Consider the following 16,617-nt stretch of genomic DNA (forward strand, 5'->3'; position numbering starts at 1 on the left):
GGGGAGGGGAGGTGGGAAGCGCTGTTTACTAGGATGCAGTTAATGTCAGGAGGAAATTATTTTATGCAGGAAAAATAAAACATAGGTTCCAGAGGAGCACACACTCTTAAAAAAAGAGATCAAATAAAGACAATCAGGAGCAGTTTGATGAGCATTGTGCAGACATGTAAACATCTCCCAGTCAGCGCAATTAGAGAAAGACACAGATTACCTCTTTTTTAAAATTACTGACCTAAATGTGACAGAAATGCCTTTATTGATAGTCTTTTTTGACCCCTGGAGGAAAATTGTTTTGTCATCAGCAGACAGACTGATGACAAAAAGACTTAGGATGCAAAAGACAAGTCAAAAATACTGTAGTACGGTATGTTCAAATCTAATATTTCATCTGGTGCATTAAATATTTTGTCTAGCACTGCCATTCAGTCTTTATTTGCACTCTTCCTGAATTTTTTAAAAATGATTCAGTTATTTAGTTTTGTTGTGCACTAGAGTAACTGTAATATGTATTGCTTTGCTGCAATACTAATAATACGTATTTGCACATTTGCAAAAAAACATGATACCACAGTGATTGTTTATATACTATACAGGTAAAATGTCTCAACAAAGGAGAGCTGACTCTCACTTTTTACATAGTAGTGATGCAGTTTAGAGTGTCCAGTTAGAAAATAGAAAGCTATACCCTATATTTAGGGGATATTTGCTAGCTGTAATTCACTTATATAACACCCTCTTGACACAGTGTGTGCTTCTGTTGTTGTTTCTGGGAATTCTGTGACATAGGTGCTTTTTCTTTATCTATTTACCAGCTCTAATAGCTATAAAAACAGAGTCAGACAGTGTGCTGACACACAGTATGCACTGTTTTCTTACAGTATTTATAAGACAAAAAAAACAACCCTCTTGTGCTTTGATATTATTAGAATGAGTTTGTGAAAAAAAAAATCTAAACAAAGAAGTGGAGACATCCTGGGTACTGAACGTACAGCACATATCTCCCACACATTTTCTCTACAGTGATTAATGGCACTCTGAGAGGAGGCAGAGATGGCTGTTGCTAGGATACATGGCAAGGTGAAGTGCAGGCGATTTAAACAAAAGAAAAGGAGGAGGGCACCGCTGACAGAGCATGGCATGACTAGCAATACCCTCTTTGTTTCATGTTTTCTTCCTCAGCTGAATTTTTATTTTTCCTTTTTTTTTTCCTCCCCCAAGGCTGCGTAACTTTGAGGAGTGAAAGAAAAACAGGTGGTCAGACTAAGCTCTGCGGTTATCTGTTCTCGCTCTTTTCACCTGGAGCTAGGCTGCGATGGTTGGCAGCAATCAAAGGCCCAAACCTGTCTGAGAGAGCCCTATGAACAGCAGATCCAATGGTAAGACAGCTGGGATCCTATTGGCGTAATCAGTGAATCTGATTAGACTATGTCACAAAGTCACCGCTTTGTTTATGATTTAGAAAATTGCGCAATAGATTAAACAACATTGCAGTGCTGCATAGAGAAGCACAGATGTTTAATAGGCATTTAAATATTATAGCACCTTAACTTTAAGACAAATGTTTGTTCAGTTTAATCTTTTGCCTTTTTACTTTGGTGAAAATGACAATCCATGTCTATTTCTATATTTTACAACTCAACCTGTTTCAATCCCAGTTAGGTATTCTTTTTGAAGGATTTATTCAGAGAATATTCTGTCTTTTGGAAACAAATCAGACCTGTTTGTCTTTTCCTTTAGAGATGCTAAATAAAGCAGTGTTCTGAAGCACTTGAACGGAGATGTGAGATGAAAGGATGTTAGAAAGAGGTTGCATTTTCTTTCTGCTCCGTTATAATGGTCTTTTTTTTTACAATGCCTGGGCCCACAGGACATCAAAGGACAGTGTTGGACGGACGAGGAGTCGGATGGGGAGAACGAACCTGAACAGTTCCTTTATGGAATTCAGGTAACGAAGACACTCTTACCTCTCTGCTAAATATGGCTTTGTCATGATATTGACTTTTGGTTTTCTGTATTGGTACTGGTCACAAGCATTTTTTTTTGTTGTATGTGCAATTTCAGAATACACTTAAATAAATTAAATCAATAAATAAACATGTAAAAAATGTATTTCACTGACTGAAACTATTACAGAATTTGGAAAAAAAAAAGAATATTTTAACAAGGCCTGTTATGATCAAGTATTTCTTCAATTTTGCCACAATCTGACAGTCACAGCATTGTTTTGTACAGAACATTTTGTCATAACTTGTGCTGAAGAAGAACTTCCCAGCATCTTTTGATAAACAGCCATCATAACTACAAGTTTTAACAGGAAAGCAGCCACCAGTTTTTAAGTCTTCATCAGTAAACTGAACATTGGGCCGGAGAAGTTTGTAACCTTTTCAACATTTAGCACAAAAGTCGTGCCATTATGATAAATAGCTGATTAGACATTGTTTCTCAGGTGATGCAGAACAGATGGGCTCTCTGACATTTCCATCGTGATGCCTTAATGAACAGGGCAAACATTTTCATTCATGTGAAGCTACAAATAACGTAATTTGACAAGACTTAAAGAGTTAAAGAGACAGTCCATACGACAAGCATGTACGTGTTTTTATTTTAATGTTCTGGAAATAAAGTGTTTTTTTTTTTAATTAGAGCATCGCTGTTTAGTATTTGCTTCATTTTTCCTGTGCAGACTCTAACAAATTAATTTCCAGTGCCAACATGCGATTCTTTGTCTTATTTCGAGAAGTTGATTGCTTCACTACCACCTAAGATTTTAATCTGTTAGTTATCCTTTTTTTTTCTTATCACTGTCTCCCAAGTCTTTTGATTGAAATGTAAATCAAGTAAATCATTTCAGGCGAAGTCAGAAATCATGAAAGCAGTGCGGTGAAGATAAGGACGAGCGTGGGGGATCTGTAGTACACTCTCAAGAGACCAGGCACAGAGAGGGAGAATTTGTGGGCCCTTGTTAAATATACTGGAGAAAGATGTGATGCAAACAGTGCTGATGAAATTGTAGCACGGTGTATTTTATTTAAGAATAGTGCAAAGTAGTCAAAAAGCTGGTTGAGATACTCAAGTTTCTGTGGTGCTGGTGCTTTGTGGTGTGTGGGATATGTGTGAATAAACACTGCTGAGAACCACTGAGAATTCATTCGCTGCTATAACTGTGACCAGTGCTGCTTGTTGCAGGGGAGCTGTGCTGCTGACCTGTACCGCCACCCTCAGCTAGATGCAGACATAGAGGCGGTGAAAGACATCTACACTGACAGTGCTATCTCTGTCAGGTAGACCTGCACTGACACACACACACACACACACACACTCATTCATGTTATTCTGAACGTCTTTTTCCTATTAAATAATTAAGCAGTGGCAAGATAAAATCTGCACTGCCTGTCAGGGATGAACAAAAATAAGTGTAGTTTCTCTGAGTTTAATTAGTAGAAATGATCGGAGTGTGACGTTTTACCTTCTTCGCTGTGGTGTCTCTGCGCAGGGAGTACGGAACCATCGATGATGTGGACATCGATCTTCATATTAACATCGGCTTCTTAGACGTGAGTCAGCATTCTCCGTACACTTCAAACACCTCCTCTGACTTTGCCCATTACTATTCTAACGTTGACATTTTGCAAAGTAACACATCATTTATAATGCATCGGGTGCACATAAGTTATTTATGTGATGAGAAATGGCCCTAATTAGGCTGCTAAATCTGTGTGTTTGTGCGCATGTATGTGTGTGTCTGACTCAGGAGGAGGTTGCGACAGCTTGGAAAGTTATCCGAACGGAGCCCATTATCCTGAGATTGCGCTTTTCTCTTTCTCAGTACCTCGACGGACCTGGTGAGTAAAGATGTCAGTGTGGATGTTGGTTTTCTATGAGGAATGTAGTGTATTTGTGCCACTCACCAAGAGTGGGAGGTGAGTACAATATGTGCTGTACGTGAGGGAGAGGGAAAGAAAGAGTTTGTGTGGATCTGTCTATTGTGTAATAATGTTACTCATCTTTATTTATTCAGAGCCGTCAGTAGAAGTTTTCCAGCCTTCAAATAAAGAGGGATTCAGTCTAGGCCTGCAACTCAAAAAGTAAGTGAATACATTATATGATAGTGCACATTAACATAATAATCTAACACGATATATTGTCGTTTAATGATTTTTAATTGAAGGTGTAACTCAGCACAGATTGTTTTGTAATGTGGCAGGATCCTGAGCACATTCACCTCTCAGCAGTGGAAGCACCTCAGTAATGAGTTCCTCAAGGCCCAGCAGGAAAAGAGGCATAGCTGGTTCAAAGCTGGAGGAACCATCAAGAAGTTCCGCGCTGGGCTCAGCATCTTTTCCCCCATTCCCAAGTAGGCTTTTCTTCCTCTCCGCGGGTCTATTAGAGCAAGAGTTCAGATCCTTTCCAGTGTGGTTCTGTAGCAAGGTTATGAACAATTAATATCTTACCTGTTGTAGATGGCTCTTTGAGCAACCTCAGTTTGGAGCAGATCTAAATGTTATTCCAAGTGTGTACAAGACTAAAGTGAAATACTGCTACTCCAATCTAAAAAAAATTAATTGAAGTTTTTATGTGAACACTATTTATAAACAATTACACCAACAACTGTTTCCTGTCATATTTAGTAAAGTGCTACCAGCCTTCAGAAGTGCTACAGCTAGCTGCTGCTGTTGCTGTTTACACTTGCAAGTACCCATAAAATTCTGTGTGAACAACTGTGTAATGCAAAACCTATGGAAATGCATTTTTTTTAAAGCACATGCATTGATTGGTTTAAAATTTTTAAGACTGTAGTTGTTTTACGATGACATCAGTTCATCTCAGTCTTGGCAGTGCTCAAACCTTCTGTTAGTTCATTAATCTGGTCAAAGTTAAACCCTATCTTATCAAACTGAGGCTATTCAAAGAACTATGTACAACAAGTAGGATATTATTGTTTAAAACCTTTCTACAGACCGTCACTTCTAAAGATCTGAACTATTCCTTTAGTTTATATTTGAAGCCATTAACTGGCACTGCAATGCAGAATTAACCCTGGGTCAATTTGTTTCCATTTGAAAATGATTTATTGTGTATTCCGTTTTTTATTACTCGCTTACTCTTTTTTATATCTAATTTTCGATGTAGCCATTTGAGTCAGGTTATATGCTAATATCTGCTAATTTTATTGGAAACCTCATTTCTTCACTCTTTACAAGTATTAAATACAATAAGCTACAGCTAACTTTCCCCGTAGCTGGTGTTTGCCATTTATAATTACAAATAGCAGGTTATTGGTAAATTTAGCTGTAATCTTTAAATGAGTAAAGCCATTACAGTTTTGTTTACATGTAAAGTTTTACGATATAAATTGGAAATTTACCTCGTAATAATAGGATGAAAATCCATTGCAAAAGCTTGGTGAAAAAAAAAAGGTAAAGTGTAGAAAAAGGAAGCAGGGAGAAGGAAGCTCTGACACAGCAGACCACAGGCTGACTTAAACTCAAAACCTGACAAAAGTTCCCATGGGAGAGGAAGACTCTTCCCAGCCTCTGTCTTCGTCCTGGATGCTTTGACAGTTATGAGCGCACAGGGACTGAATCCCGGCCCTCTTGATGGTGGTCAGCTAGACTAACGAGGTTGTTTTGACATCCTAATGACTTGTCAGGAGTTTTATGTCAGCTGGGTGCATGGATAGTGTACTGAAAGTAATGGTGGAAGTGAACACTGGTTTCTAGGACTTTAACTGCTAGTGACTAGAGCTACTGTCTAACTGGATTTCAGCTGTACTTCTAGTGTCTAACGTTAGTGTAGCATGACAAATAAGAGCTTAGATTATAACCTTAAAATTGCCCAGCTACAAATAATTGTATGTTATTTTTATAACAAAACCACAGCAATAGCAAATCTGTGGTTTAATCTCTCTGCTTTGAGGCCAACGCCTCTACTGCATATTCCTCACAACCACTTGAACAAGTGGTTGAGTTCTGTGTCTTTAATCCTTTCCAGGTCTCCAAGTTTCCCTCTGATCCAAGACACAGTTCTAAAAGGGAAGCTGAGCGTTCCTGAGCTGAGAGTGACCCGCCTGATGAACCGCTCCATCTCCTGTACAATGAAGAACCCCAAAGGAGAGCTCTTCAGCTATCCACCGAATAGCCAGGTGAGAACCAGTTTGGATCCCAAGCTCCCAAATACTGAAGTCTATTCAGTTTGAAGTGTAATTTGTGTACACTAACAACTCCTTTCATCTTGCACTTATTTGCATTTGATGTATTTCCCAGATGAGTCAGTATGTGATCATACACATTGTAGTGTTGATTTCACATCTCAGAGCTTCATACCGTCACAATTTTAATATTTATGTAATAATGCACTAATGTGAACTTCATGCTGTTATGTTTGCCGTGTATGTGTGTATATGTATATTTTACTCCACCGTGATCCACTTCGAGCCCTCGTCTCACCCGCCACCTTTGTAATATTTCACCCTAGCCTTTCCCCATCCTCACTGAAAACCGGCTGGTGCGCCCTTTCCCATAATGCTTTGTCTTCACTTGACTCATCAGACTGTGGCTGTCCCGGCGGCCAGGGCCCCAGCGCAGATTACCACGAGGCAGCTGATTGAATTGTTTTTCTCATCCCAGGCGGGCGGCCACTGCAAGAACATCCCCACACTGGAGTATGGCTTCTTAGTGCAGGTTAGATCTTAATGAGACGTGGGTCCATACATTTATTAATCTGGGTCACTGAACCACGATTAAGACAAAAGTCTGTGAAGCAGTAAAACATCCTGCTTGTTCTTATAAATGTCATATATAAATGTAGTACAGTTCTTATTCCTAATTATAGTTTTTTTTTTCCTCTGTTACCCCCGTAGAAGAATTAATTATCTGAAATATCTAACAAATTGTAGCTCTGTATTTTGCTTGTACCTAAGCTGTCTTTGCAACTGTTCATGGCAGTGCTGCAGTGGGAGTTATAATCACAAAGTCCACTGTGTTTGTCTCCTAACAGATAATGAAGTACTCAGAGCAGAGGATCCCCACGCTTAATGAGTACTGCGTGGTCTGTGACGAACAGCACGTCTTTCAGAACGGATCCATGCTGAAGGTATCAGAGACAGGAAAAGAACAACACATTTGTACTATTACTGTACAATATAGATTTGTAGACCTTTTCATATTAATTTAAAATAATAGGCAAGTCTCAAAAAGGTAATCTATTTGAAGACTTTCTCTTTTAGTACTATGATGTTGGTTATTGGATTTTCATATTCTGGACAATCCTTGGAGGAAGAGAGCGTGTGAATGGATGGACTCCTGTATTGTCCGGCCTTTCACAGTGAGAATGATTGTGGTTTCTTCCTGTTTGCGGTGTGTGTCTTTGTGCAGCCCGCTGTGTGCACCAGGGAGCTGTGTGTGTTTTCCTTCTACACTCTGGGTGTGATGTCCGGAGCTGCGGAGGAAGTGGCCACAGGAGCGGAGGTGACAACAACTCAAAAGATGCAGCAGTATTGGAGATTGTTTTATATTATGTCTGTTTGTTTGAAAATATTTGTTTCCCCCAGGATTTATTTTATCATTCTGTAAATCAAATAAGAAAAACAACATCTTTCAAACCACATTAAAGAAATATTCTAATGTGATTTTTATTTTATGAGTCTAGATGTATTCAGCAAGTGAATCAAAAATGACTTGGTGACAGCATCTACGGTTTTCTACAACGTTTTTCCAGGTGGTGGACCTACTTGTGGCGATGTGTCGAGCTGCACTCGAGTCTCCCCGTAAGAGCATCATCTTTGAGCCATACCCATCAGTCGTTGATCCAAATGATCCCAAGACTCTCGCATTCAACCCAAAGGTCAGCCTCCTGCTGGAATTAGGACTACCAAGAACAAAACAATACTTATATTTGATTCCATAATTTCCATTTTGATTAATTAAAGAATCAAGCTTTGTATACTGTAGAAAAAGAACTTGTTTTTAAAGTTACAGTAAATATTCTTGCTTAAAAGATAAACCACAGCAAACGATTACATCTTGAGGTGATTTTAGACACCATTATGTTGTTCCCTTTCTCCCTGCATACATTTGGCTCAACGGATGAACACAGAAGAAGAATTATGAAAGACTGCAGAAAGCATTGGATAGCGTCATGTCCATCCGTGAAATGACACAGGTACAAGAGGGATTTTGGAAGGGACAAACCGGTCAAGAGTAGACTCATTACTTATTCAGTAAACTGTGGCGCTTCTTTATCTCTTATCAATTATACCATCAGTACTATTTAAATGATCCACAACTACATTTTGAACCTAGCTACTTACTGCTTTGATGTTGGAAAAAGAAAATCAGAGAGCAGCATATGCTCATGTTTTTTTGTTTTGTTTTGTTTTGTTTTTTAAGGGCTCCTATCTTGAGATCAAGAAACAGATGGACAAACTGGACCCTTTGGCCCATCCGTTGCTACAATGGTGAGTGGAAAGAATCTGGTCCAAAAATGGATTTACACTGCTTTCTGAATCAACAAAGTCTGATTTATTCTTGCTCATCAGAGAGGATGTTAAAACTAACATATTCGGTAAATGTTGTTAGATGACTCAGTAATTTTTAGAATGATTTTTTGACTGATACAAGAGAAAAAAATAAGGCAGTCAGTGCTGAATTCTGTTTAGCAGCTTTAGGTTCAGGGTTTTGGTGGTGTCAATGCTAATTTACTACAGAGTGATATCCAATAAATGTATTATTTCTCTTTAGCAGTGTAATGGTAAATGTATTTGTACCGATCCATCGCTGATACAGAATACGTTAGTCACAGGCAGTTATCGCTCTCATCTAGAAGACAGCGCACTTTGTTTTTGTATTGCTTTTTTGCTAACTGCCATAACAAAAAAGGGTAGAGGAAAATACTATCTAAAGCCCTGTACACTAAAGCAAAGTAAGATAGGCTCAGATGAAACACAGGAGCTTGAAGATCTTCCTGTTTCAAATCAGCAGCGTGGAAAACCTTTGTGGTCCTTGTGATCACAAGGGTAGAAGTGTAGACTGTTGACAGGTGGAAATACGGAAAGCCAAATGGGTCATAATTCACACGCTCTGAAACCCACTCTGGTGTCTCACGAACAGTGTTAAATACGTCACCAGTCGTTTAATAAGCGCCACCTGTGAACAACACACTAGCACTCACCTAGCTGAGAAGCTAAATGTGCTGGTTTATTTAGCATTTTCACATAGGGGGATGTTATTCACTTCTGTATTACCTCTTAGTTTGCATCATGTTTAGGCCAAATCAATTGAAACAAACACTTGTCTTGGACTAATTCCTTAACAAAAGAGCCAGATCTTTTGGAGTTTATCAGACTTTTTGTTTGATACAGGGCCTGTAGGGCACTGTTTACAGTTCAAGTCAGATGAATAAGACCTTACAGTATGGCTTTAAAAAGATCATTTTTAAATACCAGGTAATAAATGTTACTTTGCTGTATGTGGGATGCTAACTTAGAGCCTTCTCACTAGCAAGGGTGGTTTATTTTCTGTCACTGTTTTTGGGATGGCTAGTGTCTGTGTAAAATAAGTGGAGAAAAACAAATCCACTGGCATTTTCCCCTCCCTTTCTGTGTGTCTGCAGGATCATTTCCAGTAACAGGTCTCATATTGTCAAGCTGCCTCTCAGCAGGGTGAGAATCCAGGACATCATCCGCTCAAGTCTTTTTAAACAAATAAATGTTTGCAAATGCAGTTTTATCTTCTCAGCCTTACTCTCTTTTTTTTCTTCATGTTTCTCTGTCCGGTTCTGTGATTACGTTGTAATAGCAACTGAAGTTCATGCACACGTCCCACCAGTTCCTGTTGCTCAGCAGCCCCCCAGCTAAAGAGGCTCGCTTTCGCACTGCCAAGAAGCTCTACGGCAGCACTTTCGCCTTCCAGTGAGTTACACCTTCCATCAGCTACCATGGTTTTCCTACCGTAAAAACTCCAGGCTTTTATTAAGAGAAAAACTTTAACAACCTCTCTCGCCTATATGTAAGTTTTTAAATAAAATTGCATATTTATTCCAAAATATCACAAAGCAATCTTTGATCATCAAATCACTTGGAGTATGATGGGAGAACATAAGCGGATAAATTGATAATTTAGATGTAAAGCACTCGTCAGCGACCAAAAAGATGATATTTGTGTGTAACACCTGACGAATGTGTCGAGGACAGATTTTAACAGAACCATCAAAAACTGCAGCACAACGCAGTGGCCGTTCCCTTGGACAGAGGGAGCACCTTTCTTAGCCAGCTCATGGAGCCAGCAATAAATGTGTGAGAGAGATTTGTATCATAGCAGATGGGGCTCTGCTGAATATTTTAGAGACACGCGACCCATCTGGGCGCTGGCAGGGTGCGACTAATGCACAAGCAGCGCTAACCGTCTCCCTTTGCTGCTGGTTAATGCTTCTGATTTATTATTTCTCCACGAAAACATGCCAAAGGTTTAATTTAGCCTGGCTTCCTTTGATTTATTTTGATATAAACAGAAACACACAACACATAAACATGCGCTGTTGTAAATGCAAAATTTAGAAAAAAATAAAAAATCTGTATACAAGTATTTAACGGGTAAAATGAAGATGTTTTTTCACTGCATGAAGGTTTAAGGAGAAATAACTGCTTCAAATTATGCTAAATATAGCACCATGAAACTATTTCTGCTGCTGTGTTTTATTTTTTTTAACAGTCTAGATATCAGCTCTGTGAGAATCAGTCGGTGATGATGGGTTGTCACCTTTGATCCGCATCTTTTGCCATTTAATTTTTAAATATTAAATGACACATATTTGAAGGACTGAGATAATGAACTAGGATGCGTAAGTGGTAGAAATAGATGACTCCAGTAGATGTGTTGTGATTGGCACAAAGGGCTTGTTTCTCATCTTTTTGTGAATTAAGTCTTGTATATTTAACGAAATGCAAAAACAATAAGATCTTCATGTTGATTTTTTTTCCCTTCTAAAATCAAGAATCTATAAAATGATCAAACAAAAAAATAACACTTTTTTTCTTTGTTATTGCTTTTTTTAAATGTCAGGTATTATAATAGATGAACGGTTCAGCAACAAAGTTCATGAAAAGTTAAAAAGTTATAACAGGAAGTATAAATTAAAAAGGAGAAATAAAAACAACAAAAAAAATTTGTATTTATGATATAATAATTAAGATTTTTTTTTCATTTAGTGTTTTATTAACATTTTTATTGTGAGTTGGGCCTTTACACATGTAGTTGCCCAGATCAAGGCTTTTTATATTCACAAAATATTGCTTTATCTTTTATTTCTTATCTCTCTTTCTGTGTTTTAGTGGTTCCCATATAGAGAACTGGCACTCTGTTCTGAGGAATGGACTGGTCAATGCCTCCTACACCAAACTGCAAGTATGTAACCCCGAAAGTTTATGATGCATTTTCTCTCGAAAGGTAAACTTGCTCATGCACAAAGCAACTTTTTATTTGTCTGTCTGCTTCAGTTTTGCACCAAATGGATTCCAGATTTCCTTTGGCCAACTTTGCAAGTGGCATTTTAGTGAGCGGGACACAGTGGGGGACTTTTCTGGCCATTGTCGGCTGCTTGCTTTGTCCTCTGCTGACATCAGCAAACATTTCCAGCCTGTTAGGTAGTGGGGCTGTTGTGCCAGCTGGGATGGCAGGAGGGTTAACCACCCAGAGCACTAAATAAGCTCAGGCTGAAGCCAAGTCATGCAAAAGACAAGCTCTGTAGCAATGAGCCTTGTCTTCTTTGGATTAAATAAGGGCTTCTTTTGAAGGTTGCTGTCTCGCACAACTAATTATCCGTTCCAGCCTGAAACAAATCATAGCGACAGAGTTTATTAAACTAATCCAGTTTAATTAACTAACTAAAGGCAATTTCTGTATTGATCTTCAACTTTCAGTTCCTTTACCAAACTTGTATCTGTGCAGCAGAGAAAACACAGAATTGTCTCATTTGCACAGTGCAGCCGATAATGACTGCTTGGAGATACACTCCCATATCCTGAAAATAGATTAAACACAATTAAATCTGAAATCTCAGCCAGCACTCGTTGAATTGTTCCCGTCTGTCATGATTGCTCTATCCCACTGATACGTCTCATTTATGCCGTCTTTGTTCACCAACTTTTTGAACTCTCCATCTTTGATCTCAGCTCAGTGCTCGCCTGCCTCCTCTCGTCTCCTCTCACCTCCTCTCCTCTCCTCTCCTCTCCTCTCCATCCTCGCAGAGGGACTGAGTCTGTCCCTGTCTCCAGCCCTTACGAAAACAACTTGTTTCCATTGTTATTTTTTGTTAGTGGTGCCATATCATGACATCTGCCTCCACACCCAATCCATCCATTCCATTTCATTACAGCATACATCTCATGTATGACAGTTATGTGAACATTTCTTCAGCACCAATTCAAAAGGATTATATGTTCATGTAGATAACTGTAAAAATTCTACTTTTTTCTCTTTTTTTTGGTATTTTTGAACTTAACGTTTTCTTTTTCAGTATACCAGGTTACGTGTCCTAGAAACATAAAGAGCACTCCCCCACTTATAGCGTCACCCTTAATTTGACCACAGCAGTCACTGATGTGTTTGTGTAAATGTAAGGATGTGTCATGCAGCTGCTCAGTTACTCGTCCTGCCTTCCTTTCTTCCTGCTCGTTTTAATCTCAAGCTGCACGGGGCAGCGTACGGAAAGGGTATCTATCTGAGCCCCATCTCCAGCATATCTTTTGGATACTCAGGTAGGACCAGCTCCTTCCTCGCTCAAAGATCCCACCGCAACCACTTCCTGTTTTTTAATTTAGCATTTTTACCATGTTTGCCCAGTGTGTTTGTAACGTGGTCTGATTACCATCTTGGAGCGCATCTTTTTATTTTTTTTATTTATTTATTTATTTTTAACATGTGGAAGCATTTTATCTTGTTGATCTTTAGTGGGCTGTGTGTTCATTTTGCTTTGTGTTGGGTGTTGTGTTGTGTACAACCTGCCGTACTGAACTTTATATTGTGGCTGCATAAAATTAGCTTGTCACTGGGTTTGTTCCTTTGGTGGCTCCACCATCACCTCTCATCCATGTGCCTTACATATTGCTGTATTTCCACCTCAACAGGAATTCAGAGTACTCCCAAACTGGTTTGATTTAGCAACGATATTGCTAACTTAGTACTACAAATCATGGGTTTTCTTGACATCAGTGACTCGTGGTCATGTCTTCTGAGGCTCGTTTGTTGTGGTACTTCTTTCAGGAATGGGGAAAGGACAGCATCGCATGCCCACCAAAGACGAGCTAGTGCAACGTTACAACCGCATGAACACCATACCGCAGGTGGGGGACACATTGCATCCTTATTTTAACTTATAAATTAAAAGCTAAAGCATATTTTTTGAATTATCTATGGACACAATGAATACAGTTTTGCTATACTTACAGAAATGTGACGCAAAAAAAGGGTGACAGAGGCAGAAAAGACTAATCATTGCTAATTGCCAGATGGAGGCTAACTCTATAAATCAAATGTTTTTCAAGAATAACTTATTTTGACTCCAAAAAAATTCACTGCAGTCTTAATATGTCTATTGAATGCTGTACAGTTTTAATGTCTGTAAACATTTTGAAGAAAATGTGATATTGCCCGCTGGATACCTCTGGATTTCTTTGCTGTTTTTTTTTTCTTTTAAAACCCATTTCTTTATCTTTTACATTAGAGTCGTCCAATACAATCAAGGTTTCTTCAAAGTCGAAACTTGAACTGCATCGCCCTTTGTGAAGGTAATTTGTGTACTGAACGTACAAAGCCTTTTAGTTAATATTATGGCTTTTGATTGCATCTCTTTTGTAAAATAAAAACACATTTAAAGTAGAAGATCTGGCTTTTATAAAATATAATGTATGATTTTTGTTGAGTAGTCTATTTTAAAATAAATTAGAAGATAGTTGACTAAATAAGAGATAGGAATAAAATATCTATTTCATGAATTTGCTATTACACGTAATAGGCCACAATAATGTCATGCAATCACTTTCTTTTTTTATAAAAAAAACAATATAAGGGATATTATCCCAGCAAACGTATTACTGTAGTGCATTTTCTATCAATACTGATATAAAATATAAGTGCAGCAGAACTACAGTCAGGGTAAATAAAAAAGAACATGCTGTCAATACAAATTTAACTTTCTTTTTTACAGTTATTACATCTAAAGACCTGCAGAAACATGGTAACATTTGGGTGTGCCCAGTGTCCGATCACGTCTGCACTCGCTTCTTTTTCGTGTGAGTATTTCCTTCGCTCTCACCTCCTTGAGAGTGTCCACTGAGGTAAAACAAGGCAGCAAACGTTACTTTTATTGTCACACTCAGAAATGCATCGCTGCCTATTTAGTACCTGCAACAGCACATACGATGAAGGAATTTGAATGAAAAATTGTAGAACATTCTGCTGTTTGTTCCTCTTCATCAGTTTTGAGTGACACCGTCGTTTCACTGAATAAGATTTTATTGCAGGTCAGAAACTTTGAGTTTCATATTTTACATCCTTGTAGAAATGAGCTTTTAAAGAATGAGCAGCAAATAAACTGAACATATTCAAACTCTGACCCTTTTTTTTTTTTAAAGACGTCAACATTAGGCAGAAACGGTTGTCAAACAGCACTTTTGTTTTGTTTATAATATTGTCTTAATCTTGTGATGAAATTGGAATAAATACAATCTGTAACCACCAAAGTAACAATTTTGCAACATACAAAAGTAAATAAATAAAAACAACTAAGACAAAACCTTAGAACCTAATCAGTTTGACATAGAAAAACCTTTCCTGTGTATTTACAGGTACGAGGATGGCCAAGTAGGAGATGCTAACATCAACACCCAGGAGCCCAAGGTGCAGAAGGAGATAATGCGAGTGATTGGGACGCAGATCTACTCCAGCTAATGGAGGCTCACCAGCAGATGCTGGAGGCTGACAGGCAGGCAGACAGTTGAAGCGAATGTTTGGGTGAGCTGTCCTCAGGCCGGACACTGAAGGATGAGGGCGCTCCAGAGCACATCACCACCAATATGGGTTTTAATCTGGTCTTCTTGGGTTTTTTTTTTCCTCTGCCTCCTGCATTTCTCTCCTCTTAATTGTTACACATCACATCTCGATTCGACCCTCATGTCAGTTTCTCGTGATTTCAGTCTTCTTTTCTCATTTTATGGCTGTTTCAACAATTAGGTGAGTCACCAGAGCTGTTATCCACTCTCATGCACACAATCTTCTGGGTTGCCTTGACTTTTTGCTTTTTTTTTTAACTATACGTTTACTTTCACTGCTTCTGTGGACTAATTTGTCTTTCTTTCTTTTTTTTTTTTCTTTTTTGATAATGTAGTCAAAAAATAAGAATTCACATTGACATTGGACAACATGAACTTTAATTATTTTATTGTATTTGAAAAGTTATTATCTTGCATCTGTTTATTTGATGACATGAATTAAGGTGTGTAACATGTACAAGCATTACTCTATGATTTGGATCTTGTACACTGATTCTCTGAGACTCTACAAAGGTGTGGCTGAAACTCAATTTATTTACAAAATATAAACTTTCTTTTTGATAACATTAATAAACCATCTCTGGCATTCTTATAATAAAAACCGACAAACTTGTCATTGAGGATTTAGTACAGTATTGACTGATGGTGTAATATTAAACCCCACAAGTGTTAAATGAGAACTTTTTTCTCAAAGTCTGTATCTGATGAGATAAAAGTTTAACATTGCACACTTCAATAAGATTAAGCGTCAACAAGTTATAATTTCCCAAGAGATTTATTTAGCATATTTTTTTAAAAATGATGACATGTAATGTCATTATTTAAACCAGATCCTGCTGAGAATTGATACCCAAATCAGATAACTTTAAGTGTCTGTGCAATATAGTAAAAAAAACATATTACTGGTGTTTTTATTATGTCAAACTCTTTTGCACAATAGTTTTGACTCATGGGATTTGTAGTTTGTGAGAGCTAAAACAAAACAGTTGTTTAAAGAGTATAATGACAGGTGAAATGTCAGTAGCTGTCAGATTTAGTAATGCTATCCTCTGACCTAATGAAATTAAAAAAAGAGGATTTGGTTGAATCTGTGATCTAGTTACAACCTTAACCCGCCATGTTCCATCCGTTTTTTTTTTTAAGTGGTAATTTTTCACATTGAAATTCATTCTTGAACAGCTCATATAAAATGATCCTCTGTGTGTGGCGTACACTGACAGATGAATCTGCAGTCTAAAATTCACTGTACAGAAAATCGTGGACATTTTCCCCAAGCTATTTACAGGCAGCATCTAGTCTGGGTGAGCTCACACACATCCCTTTCAGTTTAACTGATTCTGGATTTCACTGAGGGGAAACTTTCTGGTTTTGTTTGTGAGACAAGCAACCTTGTATAGCAAGTTTATCAGTCATGTACTGTATGTATGTATGTGTGTATGTGTGTGTGCATGTATGTGTATGTGTGTATGTATGCATGTATGCATGTATGTATGTATGTATGTATGTATGTGTGTGTGTGTGTGTGTGTGTGTGTGTGTGTGTGTGTGTGTAGGTGTGTGTGTGTGTGTTGGTCT

The 16,617-nt window shown here is 38.1% G+C and overlaps 1 protein-coding gene across 8 annotated transcripts in view; it reads left to right on the plus strand.

The window, feature by feature from the left end:
* Window positions 1-15,214, plus strand: part of LOC108240276 (protein mono-ADP-ribosyltransferase PARP6) — a 17,356-nt gene extending 2,142 nt beyond the window's left edge. The window contains exons 2-23 of one of the 8 annotated variants that reach the window (XM_017423639.3): window positions 1,219-1,376; window positions 1,868-1,945; window positions 3,172-3,281; window positions 3,494-3,554; window positions 3,752-3,842; window positions 4,019-4,085; window positions 4,205-4,354; window positions 5,992-6,142; window positions 6,549-6,680; window positions 6,997-7,092; window positions 7,374-7,466; window positions 7,717-7,842; window positions 8,095-8,160; window positions 8,388-8,455; window positions 9,610-9,658; window positions 9,795-9,907; window positions 11,327-11,399; window positions 12,682-12,751; window positions 13,257-13,336; window positions 13,717-13,780; window positions 14,200-14,284; window positions 14,840-15,214. In XM_017423639.3, the coding sequence (XP_017279128.1) occupies window positions 1,374-1,376; window positions 1,868-1,945; window positions 3,172-3,281; window positions 3,494-3,554; window positions 3,752-3,842; window positions 4,019-4,085; window positions 4,205-4,354; window positions 5,992-6,142; window positions 6,549-6,680; window positions 6,997-7,092; window positions 7,374-7,466; window positions 7,717-7,842; window positions 8,095-8,160; window positions 8,388-8,455; window positions 9,610-9,658; window positions 9,795-9,907; window positions 11,327-11,399; window positions 12,682-12,751; window positions 13,257-13,336; window positions 13,717-13,780; window positions 14,200-14,284; window positions 14,840-14,942 (1,929 nt within the window). In that variant the 5' untranslated portion in view covers window positions 1,219-1,373 and the 3' untranslated portion in view covers window positions 14,943-15,214. Of the gene's footprint in view, window positions 1-1,218; window positions 1,377-1,867; window positions 1,946-3,171; window positions 3,282-3,493; window positions 3,555-3,751; window positions 3,843-4,018; window positions 4,086-4,204; window positions 4,355-5,991; window positions 6,143-6,548; window positions 6,681-6,996; window positions 7,093-7,373; window positions 7,467-7,716; window positions 7,843-8,094; window positions 8,161-8,387; window positions 8,456-9,609; window positions 9,659-9,794; window positions 9,908-11,326; window positions 11,400-12,681; window positions 13,337-13,716; window positions 13,781-14,199; window positions 14,285-14,839 lie in introns of those variants that run through there. The other 7 variants (XM_017423641.3, XR_003039439.2, XR_005234089.1 and 4 more) reach the window with 7 other exon arrangements.
* The last annotated feature ends 1,403 nt before the right edge of the window (window positions 15,215-16,617 follow it).

The sequence above is a fragment of the Kryptolebias marmoratus genome, linkage group LG15 (genome assembly GCF_001649575.2).
Source record: "Kryptolebias marmoratus isolate JLee-2015 linkage group LG15, ASM164957v2, whole genome shotgun sequence".
NCBI classification, from domain to species: Eukaryota; Metazoa; Chordata; class Actinopteri; order Cyprinodontiformes; family Rivulidae; genus Kryptolebias; species Kryptolebias marmoratus.